The sequence below is a fragment of the Callospermophilus lateralis genome, chromosome 7 (genome assembly GCF_048772815.1).
Source record: "Callospermophilus lateralis isolate mCalLat2 chromosome 7, mCalLat2.hap1, whole genome shotgun sequence".
Lineage (NCBI taxonomy): Eukaryota > Metazoa > Chordata > Mammalia > Rodentia > Sciuridae > Callospermophilus > Callospermophilus lateralis.
In genome coordinates this window covers 100182307-100200479 of record NC_135311.1, presented here as the reverse complement: position 1 = coordinate 100200479, position 18173 = coordinate 100182307, and the positions used below count along the sequence as shown (strand labels likewise).

The window sequence follows — 18173 nt, the reverse complement described above, 5'->3', positions numbered from 1 at the left end:
CTGGGAACACAGGAGATGCTCTGCGGTCTGAGTTCTTTTCTGAGTCAGATACTGGAGTATTTTAGTCTCAGTCCTCTCAGGAAGCAAGGCTGACCCAAATAAGTAAAAAAGGCAAATATAACAAAGGTTTATACTACAGGATCATTTTTAAAGGGCTTTCTAATGGCCGAAAAGCAATAAACCCTTTCAAAGTGACAGAAGTAAGGACAGGCATGACAATAAAGTCCAACAGAGGAAAGTTAAGGAGAAAATTATCCCCCTTCCTCCTCTCTCCTATTGTGACCCTCACATTATTTTAAGGAACAGGATTATGGGAGGAAGCACACACACCGCCCCCCTATTTGGGCAAGAGAACTAGAGAATTATTCACTCTGGAAGATTTAACTGTCACATTTCACAGCTGATTCAATAGTCACAGAGAGGGAATGTTACTTGGCCAGGGTGGCCCAGCAATTAGCAACAGTTAGGACATAAAACAAGATTTCTTGCCTCTCAGCTTGGATATCTACCCTCCACTGGAAGTTTTCTTGCACAGTTCTCTCTCTCTCTCTCTCTCTCTCTCTCTCTCTCTCTCTCTCTCTCTCTCTCCCTTCGGAATCCTCTATGAGGTAAGACTCAGATGAGAACTATCACTCCTAAATACTGCCTCAACCTGGGAGGTAGTTTAAAAAAAAAATTAATAGAAGCCATCTATGTTAGCATGAATTCAATTTGTTGACCAAGTTCAAAACACCAGATGAATGCAAAATTGAATTTAAAATAATTAGCTGCCTTTAAGTTAGTTGCATATTCCCAATTCTCTCAAGTTTATTAATACTTTATTAGGGGACATCACAAACTCTAGCAAGTAAAGTTTTTTTTTCCCATTTTCATCACACTGACTTAATGCTATACCTAGTTTTTAGCTCCATAACTATGCCTAGTTATTACTACTCAGCTATGGATAGAAAGAAGAGATATTCTACCAGTGGCTATCTCAAGATTATGGGATTATAGGCAACAAAAAAATTATTATTAATATTATTTTTGCTTTTTGTCTGTATTTCTAAAAGACTTTTTACTAATTTTTTCAACAAAAAAAATTTTTGGAACACCTACAATATACTAGGAACACAAAATCTAGCAAAATAGAACTGTACAAAACTATAAAACACATTGAAAATTTTGACATTAGAAAGGTCAACACAAAATGGCGTGGAACCCAAAGAAGAGCTGATTCCTCACAGAGGAAACCAGGAAAGGCTTCAGAGAGGCTCCGGTAGCACCCGGAGTGGCCGACAAGAATTGAGCAGCACAGCACAGACCAAGCAAAGGTAAAGAACATGGCAGGGAACCATCTAGAAGAGCTGCCCTGGAGATGTCTGGGGCAAAGGTGTGGTTTGAGGGAAGACAGATGGGAAGGAAGGGGATAGGAGAAAAAGAGATGGAAAATAGAGTGCTGACTGGAGCCGTATTCTGAAGGTTCTTGAATATACTGACAACGTGTTGCATAGTCAACCAGGGCTCATAAAAGTCCTATTCTGAAGAAGTGCCTATATGCTCAGAGCTGCAGTTTTGAGAAGTGACTCCTGTATACTAATTGCACAAAGGATACATGGGAGAGGGAGAGATTATCACCCTAGAAAAAGAATCTGCAAAGAAAATTCTCAGATCTGCATGAGTGACAGCAAGCTTCTGGGGAGAATGAAGAGAGCACACTGCTATTCAATTATGCAAATAAGAGTTTACAGTTACAAAGTATTTTCCCCTGCATATGGGATACCACACCACTGGGTCTCAACAGCTCTGTGAGGTAGGCAGGGAACTAATTATTCTGATTTTATAATGCGTGAAGTGGCATCCTTGCCCAAGGTCACCCAGCTTACACAGGAAAAACTGGGACCAGAACCCAGATCAGCAATGAGCTACCTCTTAGACTCTATGTTTTCATAATCTCATTTAATTATCAGCTCAAGACATCTGACTTTGTTTTTTTCCAACAAATGTTCAAGTGCCCATCTTCTCACTTGCTCCTTGAGGGCAGGATCCACGTATTGAATATTTCTTTATATCTTCCTCAGCACTTTGTATTTAGCTCAATAAAATAGAGAGAGAGAAAGAGAAGATAGACAGCCAACTCTCAGGAATGTTCTCTGTGGTTGTCTGACAACAGGAATGGTCAACAGCCTGGAATCCACTTTCCTGGTGGCCTTGTGGGTATTTTCTATTCATCCAGGGGCCTGGGTGCAGGAACAGCCTTGCTAAAATTCCTATGGCCCAAGACACCTCCTGCTAGTGGCTTCGCTGCTCTGCATTCTAAGCATGAAGGGTCTGTACAAAATGGGCTTGCTCTAAGTCCTATTTAACTTTTCCATGAGTCTGTGTTTGTCAAAGCTTCATGCCAACTCTGTCAGAAAAAGAAATGCCACAAAACTTCTTTTAGGAAAAGGGAAAAAGACCTACTTTATACACATGGTCTCATGCTAATCACACCACCATTGAAATCTCAGTTGAATAGGAGCCCTACAATAGCCTGGGAAATGCATGGAGCCTTTTCCAAAGTTCAGGGTCCTTGCTCAGGCCATTTCATTCCCCCTGGCTTTTTAACTCCTTTGGAGAAGACTGATAAAAATCAACAATACAATCTGAAATTGCTATCCCTCTGCAGGAAAGCCATTCCGTTCCTGAATGACACTGGCAAAGTGTCCTTCTATCATGGCTTCTGTACTTTTCCTCAAAGGCTGTACAAAATTGAAGCCAAGATACTTGCAATAAAAGAAGATATAGGGTCCAATGACCTGCTCACGGCAGATTCTAGAGAAGCACTTTCCCTGGAAGCATAGTAAATGATCTCTGCTGGAGATTAACTAGTTGAATTATTAATGCAATGGGTCACCACCCACCTGTAAGAACTGAGACAGGCATTGCTGACCAGCTTCTGAGAAAACTGAAATGAACTCCAACCTCCTCTTTCATAGGGTTGTTGTGAAATTCAAGTAAGTTAATAATGCATGAAATGCTCAGCTCACTGCCAGGCATGTAGGAAGTATCCTGCAAAGTTCACGCCCTCCCCTTCCAGCCTAAAGATCTTGAGTCTAACCTCTGTCCCCTAAGAATTTACAGAAAAACAGGAAATACTGATACAGTCAAAAGGCTTTAAACCCCAAATCAAACTTAAATACTCTACAATACTTGATCATTTCTTTTTAAAACATTCTAGCTCACTTGCTTGCTTTATATGCTCATTATTAAAAATGGTTATTCGCTGGGTGCGCAGGCGCATGCCTGTAATCCCAGCAGCTCAGGAGGCTGAGGCAGGAGGATCATGAGTTCAAAGCCAGCCTCAGGAAAAGCAAGGTGCTAAGCAACTCAGTGAGAGCCTATCAAAACACAAAAAAGAGCTGGGGATTTGTCTCAGTGATTATGTGCCCCTGAGTTTAATCCTTGGTTAAAAAAAAAAAAAAAAAAAAAAAAAAACGGTAATCAGTGAAAATTCAAATGGTAATCTTCATTTTGGAGGAAAGAGCACCAGTGTTGGCTGATTCATATTCAGAAGCTCCTCAGTTTCATATCCAGGAGCTCCTCAGTTTCTGCCAGTCACCCAAACTCTCTGAAAGGTGATGGCCTCATCTGTGACATCAGTTAGAGGGGTACCACCCCCTCAGGGTTCTAAGATTCAATGGGATTCGTGAATGTGCCTGACTATAGTGTAAGTGTTCAAAAATGTTCATTTCCCAGCCTTTTCTCAGTTTTCCCAGTTGCCTGCAGAGTGCTAATTCTGGGTGTGGTGGGTTTGCAGTTTTGTTTGCTTTTTAGGGTTAGGAAGATCTACAATGAGAAAAATTATTTGAGACAAGAAAGAAACTTGAAATTCAAATTCTCAAATGCACACATTTCCATTTGGTACAATTGTTCAATGGAAGGGATAATTAATAATAAATTCTTGGATTTCACAGCTGAGACAAGCACAGCTGTAAACAAGTTAAGGCAAAAATCATAATTAAATGTTCCTCATGGTCTTGGAAAAATTAAAACTAAAACCAAGACAATTTATTTTCCCTTAGGATTGAAAGCCCTCTATTTTTTGTTTGCTTGTTTTGAGGTTTGTTTCTGTTTTTGTTTTTGGTACCAGGGATTGAACCCAGGGACACTTAGCCACTGAGCCACATCCCCAGCACACCCTCCCCAGCCCTTTTTTAATATTTTATTTAGAGATGGGGGTCTCACTGAGTTGCTTAGCACCTCACTTCTGCTGAAGCTGGCTTTGAACTTGTGATCCTCCTGCCACGGCCTCCCGAGCCACTGAGATTACAGACAAGCGTCGCTGCACCCCGTATTACTTCTCCACTTTTAGTAATCAAAGCATAGAAGGTGGCAAGTGCGTGGGCTGGGGATATAGCTCAGTTGGTAGAGTGCTTGCCTTGCATGCACAAAGCCCTGGGATCAATCCCCAGCACCTCCCACCCCACCCCCCCCCACACACAAAAAAAGACAGAGAGAAAGTGCCAAGCGCATCTCCTGATTAGCAAAAATAGTGAGCAAGATCAATAGAATCTGATGATGACTAATGTCATGCAGTCACAAATGCAGAATACCCATGCTTTGGCAGATGAGTTAATCTTGGCAAGAAAATCACTAGTAAAAGTAACATTAGATATGTTTTTTAAAATTTTTTTAGTTGTAGATGGACATAATACATTTATTTATTTTTATGTGGTGCTGAGGATCAAACCCAGTGTCTCACACATGCTAGCTAGGCAAGCCTCTACCACTGAGCTACAGCCCAGCCCATTAGATATTTTTGAAGTACTGAAAATAGCAGAGGATGCTCCAGGATTACCCTAATAGACCTATTTAGGTCCAGAGAACCCAGGTGGGAATGGCAAGTCTAACTCAGTTGGGACAACTCTTCACTTGCTGTCGCTGTGAAAACCAGCATGGGGAAGGAGGGAAATGTCTAGGCCTCAGAAACACTCTGATAACACATGCAGGAGCCTGGTGGTTAAGAATGACCTCACAAGACAGACTGGGGACCCCAGCTCTCAATCACTTGCTGCACAACCTTTGTTATTTTTAACCTCTCTGAACCTTAACTCTGTAAAGTGGAGATAATAGTGATCAGCACTTCATTGGCTTCTTAAAGGATTAAATAAGAGAATGTATGCACAGTGCTTAACCTGATGAGAGGTAGCATTCAATAAACATAAGCAATAGTCATTACATGGGCAGGCTTCAACCCAAATCCCCGCCCCAAACATATAAGCTATGTGAACTTGGCCAGATCATTCATCCTCTCTGAGCTGCAAAACCATTATTAGCATTTGGCTTATTCTGCTATTGGAAAAATTAAGCGTGATATTATGTAAAACATCTAATAATAAAAGTAAGTGCTCTTTCTTCACTCTCTCTTAGTGCTTGTCATTTAATTTGGTACACACTTAGGCTTGATTTTTAGTGCAATTTAGCTTGGTGATCAAACTAATTTCTAAATATGTGTGCTTGTCTTACACCCTTTAGAATGTCCTGACATTCAGCACAGAAGTCTAAAAGATACATAATAATTTTAACTCCTGAGGTGATAATTATACATACAGCCATGCATCCTGGGAGAGAGAAAAGGATGAATCATGAATCTTAGCAGGAACTAAATAGAAAGATTTCTATTGCATGGACTTAAAAATTATTTTAAAGTATATCCTAGGAATAAGTAACACAGGTTATATATTTATGTATATATATATATAGAGAGAGAGAGAGGGGGGGGGAGAGGTATATGTATTAACATTTACATTTTTATATATATGTATTGTGTGTGTGTGTGTGTGTCTATATATATATTTGCAGTTTTTAAGGTACAGTGAAGATCCTTTTTCTTTTTTCATTTCTGTGTCATGCCTCCCTCTGTGGCAGTGTGACTCCACGGGTCTAACTGACCACCCAGCATATGTTTCTTAGTTTATTGTTCTCTGTGCACTCCTTTTAAAAGCAGTGACACTACTAAACTGATTAAAAATTTTGTTTCTTTGTGCAAAATACCTCTAAGAACAAAGTAACACCATAGTGGTTTCATGAATATGTTAATTCCAAAGATCTTCAGTAAAACTTCTGTATTTTTTCTTACATACTTTAATCTCAAGATATTTCTAAAATGGTGCAGCCACCATAGAGAACAGTTTACAGGCTCCTCAAACAGTTATCATATGATCCAGCCATTCCAATCTGAAATATACAGACCTAAGAGAATTGAAAACATATCTATGTGGATGTTTACAGCAGCACTCTTTATAATAGCCCCCAAATAACCCAAAGACTCATTGAGTATTAAATGTATAAACTAAATGTGGTATATCCATACAGTGAAATATTATTTGGCAATAAAAAGAAATGAAGTACTGATACATCCGACAACATGAACGAACCTTGAAAATATTGTACTAAGTGAAAGAAACTAGTCACAGAAGACACATTATGTAATGATTCCATTTATAGGAAATGTCCAGCAGAGGCAAATCTGTAGAGAACGAAGGTCAATTAGTGGCTTGTCTTGGGATGGGGGAGGTTGATGGGAAAGGAGAGTGAGTACCAAAGGGCACAGCTTCTTTTTGAAGTAATAAAAACATTCTAAAAATTGGTTGTGGTGATACTTTTCCAATCTTGTGAATATACCCAAAACCAGTGAATCGCACACTTTAAAGGGATGTATGGTATGGTAGGTGAATTACATCTCAATAAAGCTGTTGAAAAAAAAAATACTGTTACGACCCAAGAACAACCCTTTCTCTAAACCAAGGTTTCCAGTCCACTTATTTTAGGAGGCATTTGAGGAATTTCAAAACTTAAATTAAAACATTTTTAAAAGAGATAACTTAAACTTCATCTTTGTAATCAGGCTATGCACATAAAGAAGCATCTATTAATCTTATCACATGAGTTTCCTAAGTCTTCCATAAATACCACATTTAAAGTGTTTGGGAAGGAATGGCGTCATCACAGACCCTGGGCTTCCAACCAGGAGATCAGGAATGACCTATGACGCCTTTCCCACACTCCTTCTCCTCTCCATCCCCAGGACCCAGGTTCAGCTCTAGCCTCCAACACCCTCCCTTTTCCTGGGTCTGGAGCTGTTATTTATCTTGCAAGATCCAGCTCCATGCCTGTCCCTCCATCACTCTTCCCTGTGTGGCTAACCACCCCCTGCAGGCTCCCCAGTCATCCCTTAGAGCACAGGTCACCAGCAAAAGTCTGTCTCCCATCCACCAGCCTAGGAATTCCTCCAGAGCAAACCTGGGGCTGCAGCACACAGTAGGTATTCCAGAAACATCTGAGGAAGACAAGACTCACACTTGAAAGACAGATACAAACATAGACTTCATTAAATATACTCTCTAGAAATTATACTGATGCCACAAACTAATTTGGGGGCCAGATACAAAGAAAACATCAATGAGGATAGCTTCCTTCGCGTCAATGTAATCATGTGCTTTAAGGATACATAAACAGGAACCAAAGCATGCTGTTTATTATGACAAGGCGCTTACATTTGATTTGCATTTCTCTGCAAAACTCTCTAGGCATATAATTTTGTTAATTTGTGACAAACCTCAAAAACACACGTAACCACCGATACCCTGATTGCAATGTATACTTTTAAAGCACAGAGGAATCAGCAAGTTCCTTTTAAAGGTTTCCAACTGAGTCCTACATGTGTTGTTCCATTTGGTTTGGGTTTAAATTTGGAGATTTTAAAGCAGAACATAATTTGTAGTTTAACCTGGACCTGCGGGAAGAAATAATTCCACAAGGATGTTCAAGAACCTGGCTAGCCTTCTTTGGAGTGTAAGAACCACCAAGTAATGCATGACCTTAAGAAATTATTTAAAGTGGGATTCGGTTTTGTTCTCAGCAGACCAGAATAATTTCTACCTCAAGAGTAGTTGAGAGGCTTTAAAAAAGCAAAACCTTTGAAAACAAAGGTTTTCTTTCTTCTCTCCTAGGATAGATATATTTAAAAAAGGTGGCGCCTATTCAAACTGAAATCAGTTTGCAGTGACCTTAAGTAATAAGCACTTTCTAGAACAAGAACCCATTTGAAGGAACATATCAAAGACTGCCTAGTCCTTCCTATTTCCCCATGCATCCCTGGTCTCACAGCTAAAATCCACTGATTTGGATTAAAAGTGAAACCTGTTCGTCTTGTTCCTCTGCTCATTGACACCACCAAAGGAAAGGAAAGAGGACGCTCTCAGGAGAGCTGTACCACGTGAGTGATATTTGATTCCAAACTGCCAAGTAAACACCAGAAAAGCCAAATGGCAAGGGAAGACCCTGGTTCTAGGTCTGCTCTCTCTAGGCCTCAGGTCCCCATCTGGGCACCAAGGGCCTTGGCCAGGATGCAATCAATGATGGCAGCAACCACCACCTGCTGGGTGTTATGTCTGCACCATACCAGGGAAGTTCTCAAAACTGCACACACCTGTGCGTATTATCCCATTTTACAAATGAGAAAACTGAGCCCTCAGTGGGATTAGGTAGCATGAGTAAGCACTTATGTCTCCAAAGCCTGTGCCTTTCCTCTCATACCTCCCAGCCTCCTCCACTCACTCAAAAAGGTCTGTTTATTGTTTGTTTGTTTTTCTTTTCTTTTTTTTTTTTTTTTTGCCAGGCTTGGTGTTGTATGCCAGCAGCTCAGGAGGCTGAGACAAGGAGGATCATGAGTTCAAAGACAGCCTCAGCAAAAGTGAGGTGCTATGCAGCTCACTGAGACCCTGTCTCTAAATAAAATTCAAAATAGGGCTGGGGATGTGGCTCAGAGGCCAAGTGCCCCTAAGTTCAATCCCCAGTACCACCACCCCCAAAATGGTCTGTTTTTTGACTGAGATTGTAAAAAAAGAAAGAAAACTTTGTATTGTTGATACTGAAATTCTAAAGATTCCATAAATCTAGGCAATAAAGAACTGTTCTAATCGTATTTTCTTTCTTATGTCTACAAAAAGGTTTATTCACACATTTTAAACCATTTCGCAAGTATTTGTGTTAAGTCTATGTCCTGCATTGGGCCCTGTAGACCACAGTGTATGTACATGGACTCAATAAAATTGAAATATATGAAAAGGAATGGAATAGAAAAGAGTAAGTTTTCATTGCACTATTTACACTGAAGAGTGGACAACAAGGTAAACAAGAGCTGTGGAAAACTCAGTGACTATTTACAAGCTGAGTACACTTGCATAAGTTATTTTAACTTCTCTGAGCTGCAGTTTCCTCATCTGGCCAGGCACAGTGGTGAACATCTGTAATCCCACCTACTTGGAAGGCTGAGGCAGGAAGATCCCAAGTTTGAGGCCAACCTGGGCAATTTAGTGAGACCCTATCTCAAAATAAAATATTCAAAGGGCTGAGGGTGTAGCTCAGTGGTAGAGGGCTTGCCCAACGTGCCTGAGACCCTCAGTGGAATCCCTCGTACCACACACAAAAACAAATAAGCCACATGATTGGCTTGAATAATAAATACATGGAGCATATCAGTACCCTTCCTTAATGAGTAAGAATGTCCTGGATAAGGAGCATTTAGGTCATTTCCAATTACTACCATTCTTTATAGTTTAGGTCTTCCACCTGGGCAGTCACATGACAGACAAGAGATGGCCCCAATTCTCCCCACCCTTGCCTAAGGTGTTGTTTGCCTCCGTCTGTGCCTTCCCACAGGATGACCTGATCTGGCCGTCCCCTTTCAAAGCGGAAGAAGGAGCCACCGAAGATGACTGGGTTCCTGCACTCCGACCTTCCCAGACAGGTCAGGAACCTGCTGCTGCGTTTCTCCAGTTAATGGAAAACACTTGTGTCCACTCTGCCTGGTTTTCTTAGGATTCTCCTCTGATGTTATTTTTCCCCTTGATATATTTCAGGAAACTTTGCTGCCAAAAAATGAAAGAGGATTTCATATAATCGTTGAGCAGTAAGGAAACTGGGAAGGAACTGAAAATACTATGACTGTGAATTACGACCAAGTGCCCTCCAATTTTCAGAGTGCTTTCAGACTCATCGCCTGGCCTTCCCTGGCTACACAACACAAGGGTGTTTCCAGGTTTGCTAGTTTATAAATGGGGAGACAAGCCTGAGAAGCTCAACAATTTTTGCCCAAGTCACACCTTTCTTAGGTCCACAGAAAGGCTTATCCATCACATTTTAAACTATTTGACGGTTATCCATAAGTCTGTCTTCTTCACTGCCCAGCACGATCCTTGATTGATCTCTATGTGTCCTTACATAGATTCACTGCAGGATTTGAACCCAGAACTGGGTTAAGTCCGAAGCCTGGGTTGTTCCTACAACACTGTGCCAAACTAACTTTGATCTCTTAAAGACTCTGTTTATTCCCGCTTCACTCTTGGCTCAGGCACAAACTTCAATATCTATTTATATCTATCTATCTATCTATCCATCCATACGTACATACATACATATAAAATCAGAGTTAATATCTCGTTTTCCCAAAGTAGTCACTTGGCTGGCAACTTTGACTACACAGAACTCAGTTTAGAACCAGAAAATAAGGAATCTAGCCTGTCAGACTTCAGAGACACCACCAAGTCCTCACACTGAAAATCAAAGGAAACTTCCAGCACTGCAGCAGAGGGATTATTTCCTTTGGAAATCATTCTAGCAAGTTTGATTTTTCCTTACTGAAAAAGACAGTTGCATTGGCCAAAAAAAAAAAAAAAAAAGTACAGACAACCTAACAATGCAAAAAGTGCTAGAACATTCAGTGCAGGGACAAAAAAAAATAAAAATAAAAAATAAACCACTACATAATTCAGTTGCCCTTAAGACATCAGCTATTACACAATGTAGTGATTCTAAAATTGGACTGATAAGAATCAGCCAAAGATTTTATAAAATACAGAATAGAATCCTCAGTCCTGGCTCAAAGCTTACTGAATTGGGATTTCCTGAGAAGGAGTCTAAGAATCTGTATTTCATACCATATGGTTCTATTATCAGGTAAGTTTATGAAATCTTGACATAATAGATAGCATCTCCTCCCCCCGCCCCAAAAAAAAAATTAACGATTACTCCTCAAATAATGTGTATCCAGTTGAGCTGCCACACACAAGGTCGGTCTCTCCATAAATATAACTGCCTGCACAGGGAAGAAGCCTTTGACTACAGTCTCATTAGCATCATGCTGTGACCAACTGGGCCTGCCAGCCCAAACAACCTCACAGGAAGGGGTCAAGAAAGAATCCAAAATTGACACTCAAAAGGGCTAAAAGTGGAAAAAGGCCACCAACTCTGGATCTAGCAGAGTTGTTGCAGTCTCCCACAGAAGGTGGATGGTGTATCTTCAAAGATAAGAAAATGTAAAGAAAGAAAAAGGAAACAGATAAGAGGAAAGGTGGGGGAGACTAGCAATTTTTGGACAATAAGAAAATGGAGGTTTTTCCCACCATCCTTAGGAAATCCAGCAGAACTTACAAACTAAGTGCAAGTTCCCTTCATATTTATTGCAATCCCTGCAAAGTATTTGGGTAGGCAGCTCAACAGTTGATTAATGAAAATCTGTTTCTATGTTCTGTGATTCAATGGTAGATTAAGTTATCAAAACCTACTGTGTTATTAAAAACACATACTGAGTAAATGTGATAACTGAGAAAAGAAAAGGGGAAAGGCCTCTTGTGCTTGCTTACTTGCTTGCTTGTGATTATTATAAATTTCAGGGGGCAGGTGAAAGAACTCATTGGACCAAAGAAAAATCTAGCCAGTTCCTCAGCAGACTGGATTAACTCATAAAAGCAATACTTAACCTTCCCTCTGGAATTAACACCAATATAGGGTAATTTCCAACATTAATTCTTTAGGCAAACACATAACAGTTTGATTAATGATAAATGATCCCTAAGAAACAATGACTGAGTTCCTACATATCTATTAACATAGATTGGTGAAGTTGTTAAAGGGTTGGAACACTGACAGATGATCCAGGCTCCACCCTTCACTACAATAATCAGGAAATCAAAGCCCAGAAAGTTCAAATGAATTTTCCCAAAATCACATAGCAATGTAATGTCAGGACAAGACTGGAACCCAGGCCCCTGGACGCCTCCTTGTTGTGATGGTTCCCAGAGCTAATGTCCTTGAAGAGCATGCATATATATATAAGGTAGACTTCAGACGCTGCATCCTTCCTTTCTATTAGCATGCTTCATGGGGGCCTGAGACATTAGACATAATCCCACTCAACTAGCCATTTAGCTGATAGAAAAATTTGAAACCCACAGAAAACCAACTTGTCCATAATCACACAACTAGCTCCTGGCCGCTGGCCAGCCTGGAACCTAACTCCTGATTCCAAGTCATCTATTCACTCCTCTATACACTGCCCCTCTCTCGTTATTAAGTAATCTAATATTATTCATGATGACTCTATATATCCCACATATGGAACCAGCTCTGAATGTTTATCTCAACCATTTCATTGCAAATTTAAAAAGTGTCCAAAAAACATTCCAACCAAATTAAATATCATGGTTGCTGTCCACCTAAATTCTGTATCCAGTGTTCAGGAGAATCAACCTCTTTTATCCATCTGTTGTGGTGCAAATAGGAAACCAAGAAATGTGGACAAACAGACAGGACTTCCTGCAATCTGAGCTTCGGGGTCCAGATGAGGAAAAGACTCCACTTGTGCTAAGCTGAGAATTAGAAATGAACCTCAGTGTGAATCTGTCTTCCCCATCCTTGAGACTTGGTTTTCTGTTCTATAAAATGGAGATAATGTTGTCATAGGAGTCACACTTAAGAGTATATAAATTAATCTATATTTTGAAAAGAGACTAATGATAGAGCCTAGAAAAAAAGTAGGTGGTCTCCATTTTTTTGCCTGGGAATCTTCTTTGCCACTCTCATGGAACCTTATACACAAGAACCAACACACACCCCCACACACACACAAACAAACAAATAACAACAACAACAACAACAACAAAAAAAATGAATTTCAGAAAAGCCACCATGCAAAGATTCATAATTATATTTAAAAGTACTCAATTGGCAAAGATAGCTGTTAAATAGCAAGTAAACTCCCATTGGGTTTTCTAACACCAAATTCTTTCTTTCAGCCTTCAAATAAGAGGGCGATTTTTGTTTTATCACCCAGAATTTAGTATTCCAAAAGGTATGTGAAACAAGTTAAATTACTTGCATATTTTCACTTACATAACATTTACATAGCACATCAGCTTTTATTTTTTCCAGATACTAGGAGATGAAGCTTGGTATATAATCCTATGGGAGAATAAACAGAAAACTGTCTCTCTTCTTAATATATTAGTGCCCTGTAATCCAGACCATATGATCAGTAAACTACATAAAAATTAAATCATATTGACAGTCTTAGGCAGAAAGGCAACTAAGTAGAAACAATTTTTTTAGGACTGTAGTATGTGGAATATTAAAATCACATGTTGTGTTATTCATTTTTCTTTGGAAACCAAATAGATTTCTCTTGCATAAGTATCTCGAGATATTTGTTTATCTTACAGTTTTTCTATTAAAGGTATTACGAAGACATTGAATTAGTGAAAAATGTAATTTGGTTTCTACTTAGGTGGAAAAACAATAATGACTTTATTGCCATGATTTTAATGATAAGACACATAGACCTTGAAAAGGTAGATATGTGTCTTTTATAATAAAACCCAAGGTCCTGACATCTGGCTGCATTTTTTAAGTAAACGAAATCATCTATTCAAACATAAGGCCAACTGTGAATAAACACAACAAACAGGTCTACAATATTAGCTTGGGCACACGGGTGGGGAGCGTTGTAGCCAATGAAGAACTAAAACACCTACACACCCTTTACCTGCACCTTGAATGCTTAACAACAGAATACCTCTATGTTCCCCCGGCTAAACTATAGCTGGAGGGTATGTCTTTTCCCAAAATCCTTCATACTTTTTTCTTTTTCCTTTAACAAGAATATGCCATGTCTTGGGATAGCCTTCTGAAATCGGAAGAGCGGAAGGGAGGAGAACAATTAAACTGTAGGAAGGCTGTCAGGCATGTTCTAGCTGGGCTTTCCTTATCACCAAGTGGGAGGCAGGAGGGGGACCCTGCACAAGCAGCCTAGATTTTACCCTACCACCAGCGAGAGCCAGAGTGAACACTGGGAAGCCCCAGGCAAGTTTACAGGGAACAGCTTCAACCTGTTTAGGGCCAGTGCACTCCCCCAGGACCTGGGAAGGTCTTTTAAAAATTCAATAGCTTGGTTACAAGATGGTAAGTACTAATCTGTCCCACTGTGCATGATAATAAGACAACTGCCACCAGGAAGGTAGGCCCCCCAGTGACAATTCCTTTACATAGCATTCTAATGTTGAATTGATACTAAGAGAGCTGGAAATGAGATATGCCATCTGAACTGTGATGACCTTTCTCCCTGCCTGCAGAGCACAGTTTTACTTTCTAAGGTCTCCCCTATCTGAAGAGGGCTATTCTTATTTTTAAAAGAATCCCATCTTTCTTTGGTTCTCAGATTTGATACAGGCAGCCAAGCCAAGGATTAGAGGACACTGTATACTCCCTACACTGCTACAGGAGAGTCCTGAACACAAGGGAGTAGAACTCCTGCCTAAGAAGTCTCTGGTCTGCACCATCTGCCTGGACAAATCCATTTCAAAGGGGACTTAAGTCTCCATGCAGGAGTTCTATTTTAAGGGAACTGAACTGGGAACACAGATGTTTCTTCAGTTAGCAGAGCTGGCAGAACAGCTCCTGGACCAAATCCGAGTTCTTAATGCAAGAAGGGGCCTGGGAGAGCATCTACTTCAACTCACTCATCCAACTGAGGAGGAAACTGAGGCCAAAGGGGCAGTTAGGTGGCACACCCAGCAAGTGGCAGAGTGGCAGTGTTCTGATGACAAGTCCTATGCACTTTCCATTACACTATAATTCGCTTAAAAAAAAAAAAAATAAAGAATCCTACGCTGACTTCAACCTTGGAACTCCTATAGATTCGCGTCAAGAGCTTTTCCCTCCCCCAGCAGAGTCCATAAATCCTCCAACCCCTCCCACTCCCAATTCCTTTAACTCCCACCGCCCTTTAAGCGGTAGCTTCCAAGGACTCCCAACAAAAATGGAGCATCTCTTCTACTTTCCGGGAGTGCAATTAAACTGTGGTCCCAAATGGGGTTCCTGGCCCCTATTGCACCAAGTCAGAGAAAGGGTTAGTTAACACGGATGCCAGCGAAACTGCCTGCCACCTGGCACACAGTAGGCACACAAGAGGTGCTTACTGAATGGAACCCAGCAACAAGCCCGGGGAGAGCACTGTCCCAACCCTGGGGCATTCAAGAGAACAGCAAGTGAAAAGTTGAGCTTGCAAATCTGGCCTGGCGAGGCAGCGGCGGCGGAAGGGCTGGATGTTTACATACAGCCGGGGCCAGGCAGCACGGCTCCAGGCAGGAGCCCGGCTCGCCCAGAGATCCATTTGACTTGGATGAAGGGCGACAAGTATATGCTGGCTCTGGATCATGGTTCAACCACCTTCCCCTCTGCTAGAGATGGAGCCCACCCCTCCGGTGGGGTTGTGCCCGGGCTCCAGAAGGAGCTCCTAAGGGGCCGGTTTACCGTGGCCCGGGAGCGCACAGCATGCCCAAACACACTAATCCACAGGCCGGGAGGTTGGTGGGATCGCGGAGGGCGGGACCGTGGGCCAGAGCTGCCCCGGCGCCCAGGAGGGCTGCGGGGCCCCACTGCTGACAGCGCGGCGCGGCCCTGGGACGCGGCCGCGGGCGGGACTAGGACGCGCGCCGAGGGCCGAGGGGCACCGGGGCTGAGCTCACCCATGAAGAGGCAGAAGAGGTCGAGGCAGATGAGCAGCACCCGCTTGCTGCCGCTCTTCCTCGGGCTGTTGTTGAGCGCCGGGCTGCCGCCGTTCTTGCTCTCCGGGACGATCGCCTTGTCGTACTTGTAGTTTTGCATGGCGCTGGCTGCGGCGCGAGCCTCCAGCCCCGCGAAGACACCCCACGACTTCAGCCACACACTCAGACGCCCTGGTCGCCTTTCTGGCCGGGCTGCTCCGGAGAGTGGCGGATCGGCCGGGTTCGGGGAGCGGCGGCAAAGAGTGCAGCCCGGCTGCCTGTTTCCAGCTGCACACGGTGGTGTTTTCTGCTCCCCCTGGGCGCCTCTGCTTTCCTCTCTCAACTCCCAAGTCGTTCGAAAGTCCAAGGGGAAGAGAGCCAAATCCCGAGCAGGAACTTTAGCAGAGCGGCGCTGCTTGGAGAGCGCGGGTCTGGCGTGTGTGTGTGTGTGTGTGTGTGTGTGTGTGTGCGCGCGCGAGGTAGCGAGTGGGCAGCGCGGGCGCCCGGCCACCTTCCTCCGCAGCTGGCTACTTAATGAATGGGAGCTGCGCGGAGCCCTGCAACTCCGCAGCGCCTGCCCCACTCCAACTTTGCCTCCTCCTCCTCCTCTTTCTCCTCCTCCTCCTCCTCCTCCTCCTGCTGCTGCTGCTGTCGCTGCGGCTGCTGCTGTGATCGCTCGGTTTGTTTTCTGCACTTTTATTTCACGAGCTCCTTTAAAAAAGAGGGAGGGAGAGAGAGAGAGGGAGGGAGAGAGAGAGAGGGCCCTCCTTACTTGGCTCTGATGGGACTCCGAAAGCACAGCCCCTTCCTAAGCTGCCTAAAACGTAGGATAATTAAGGCCACATTTTCCCCCACCCCCTTCAAAAAAAAAAAAAAAAAAAAAGTCCTAAAAGGAAAAGTTACTCTCAAACCAGAGAATCCGGGAGCCCCTAGCGTTCAGAAACACCAAATTGTCACAAAAGGAAAAAATATATAAATAAAAAGAAACATTTTCTTGCTGTCCTTGGGTCATACAAAAGTTAGGATTGTACTACCAAAATGCACTGCTCCTTATTTATGAATTTGGGATTTCCAAGTCTTTATTTTGACTTGAATTAGAGTATTACAGTTTTAAAATAAACTGGTTGGGTTTGTTTGATTTGTTTGTTTGTTTGTTTGTTTTCAAGATCTTCTCATTCGGTGCCAGGTCCTGAGAGCCTTGATTAGGAGGAAACTATGGTGAAAAAGACTTCCGGACCCCGGAGCCACATACCTGGACCTGAAAGCTGGCTGGGTCTCTGTGCCTGTTTCCCCCCATGTAAACTACAGATGATAACTGTTTCTCCCAAACACAGCAACATTAGAAATTTAATTAGCATATGCATAAATTTAATCCAGACATGCTCCTGGGATAGGACCTCTTACACAGGAAGTACTCTGTGAGGGTTAGTCATTACTTTTATTCCTGATTCTAGGGCAGAGGATTCCCAAGCTTTTCCAGTAGCTGCCAGCTGAGCTGGCTGCCAGCTGCGCTGGTTTCCAGCTCTCTGTGCCACCATGGGGAATTCCAGGACCACTGGAATGCTGTGGGGCTCCAGTTTCAAGCAATCTAATGAGTTTCTCTGGAGGCTGCCATATTGTTTTTACTTATTTTGTATGAGTTCTTCTCCTTCTCCTTCTAGATAATGAACACTTCTAGGGAAAAGGCCTTCTTTTACAACTTCTGTAGTGTCTAGAAGAACCAAACTGAAAACATGGAAGGCAATAACTAGACATTTCTTCCAAGAGTCTCTTTTTGTGATCCAGAAATAGAAATAAGTGTGCCTTTTTGATACATTATAAGGACCATCTTCTTCCTTACATTGACTTGTTAGGGGGTTCATTCACCTACATCCAACCATCAAGCAACTACTTCTGTTTCTTGAAAACAGTCCTTTCACACACCACACGCCTGCTTTCCTATGCCTTTGCTCATGTACACCTTTCCCTTCCTAGACTGCCAAATGCTCCTCCTTAGTGTTCTCTGAAACATCACCTCATCCCTGTACCCTTTCCTGACCCCTCCACAGAATTAGTCTCACCCTCAACACTTTGTTTATAACACTCTTGTAACACTTATCTCAATCTGATTTGTTGTTATCATTAGCAAAACTAGTCAGTGGTAAATCACCAGCCCCATGGTATCTCCCTAGTGCTCAAGCCTTGATGTCTGCTGAAATGAGATCAATTTGGGATTGGATAAGAACAAGAAAAGCCAGGCATGGTGGTGCACACCTGTAATCCCAGAGGCTTGGGAGACTGAGGCAGGAGGATCTTGAGTTCAAATCCAGTCTCAGCAAAAGTGAGGCGCTA

The 18173-nt window shown here is 42.3% G+C and overlaps 1 protein-coding gene across 1 annotated transcript in view; it reads right to left on the bottom strand.

Moving 5' to 3' along the window:
- The window catches only part of Plpp3 (phospholipid phosphatase 3), an 80861-nt gene extending 64240 nt beyond the window's left edge, over window positions 1-16621 (bottom strand). The window contains exon 1 of the mRNA XM_076862393.2: window positions 15825-16621. Within this exon, the coding sequence (XP_076718508.1) occupies window positions 15825-15963 (139 nt within the window). The 5' untranslated portion in view covers window positions 15964-16621. The remainder of the gene's footprint in view (window positions 1-15824) is intronic.
- Between the last annotated feature and the right edge of the window lie 1552 nt (window positions 16622-18173).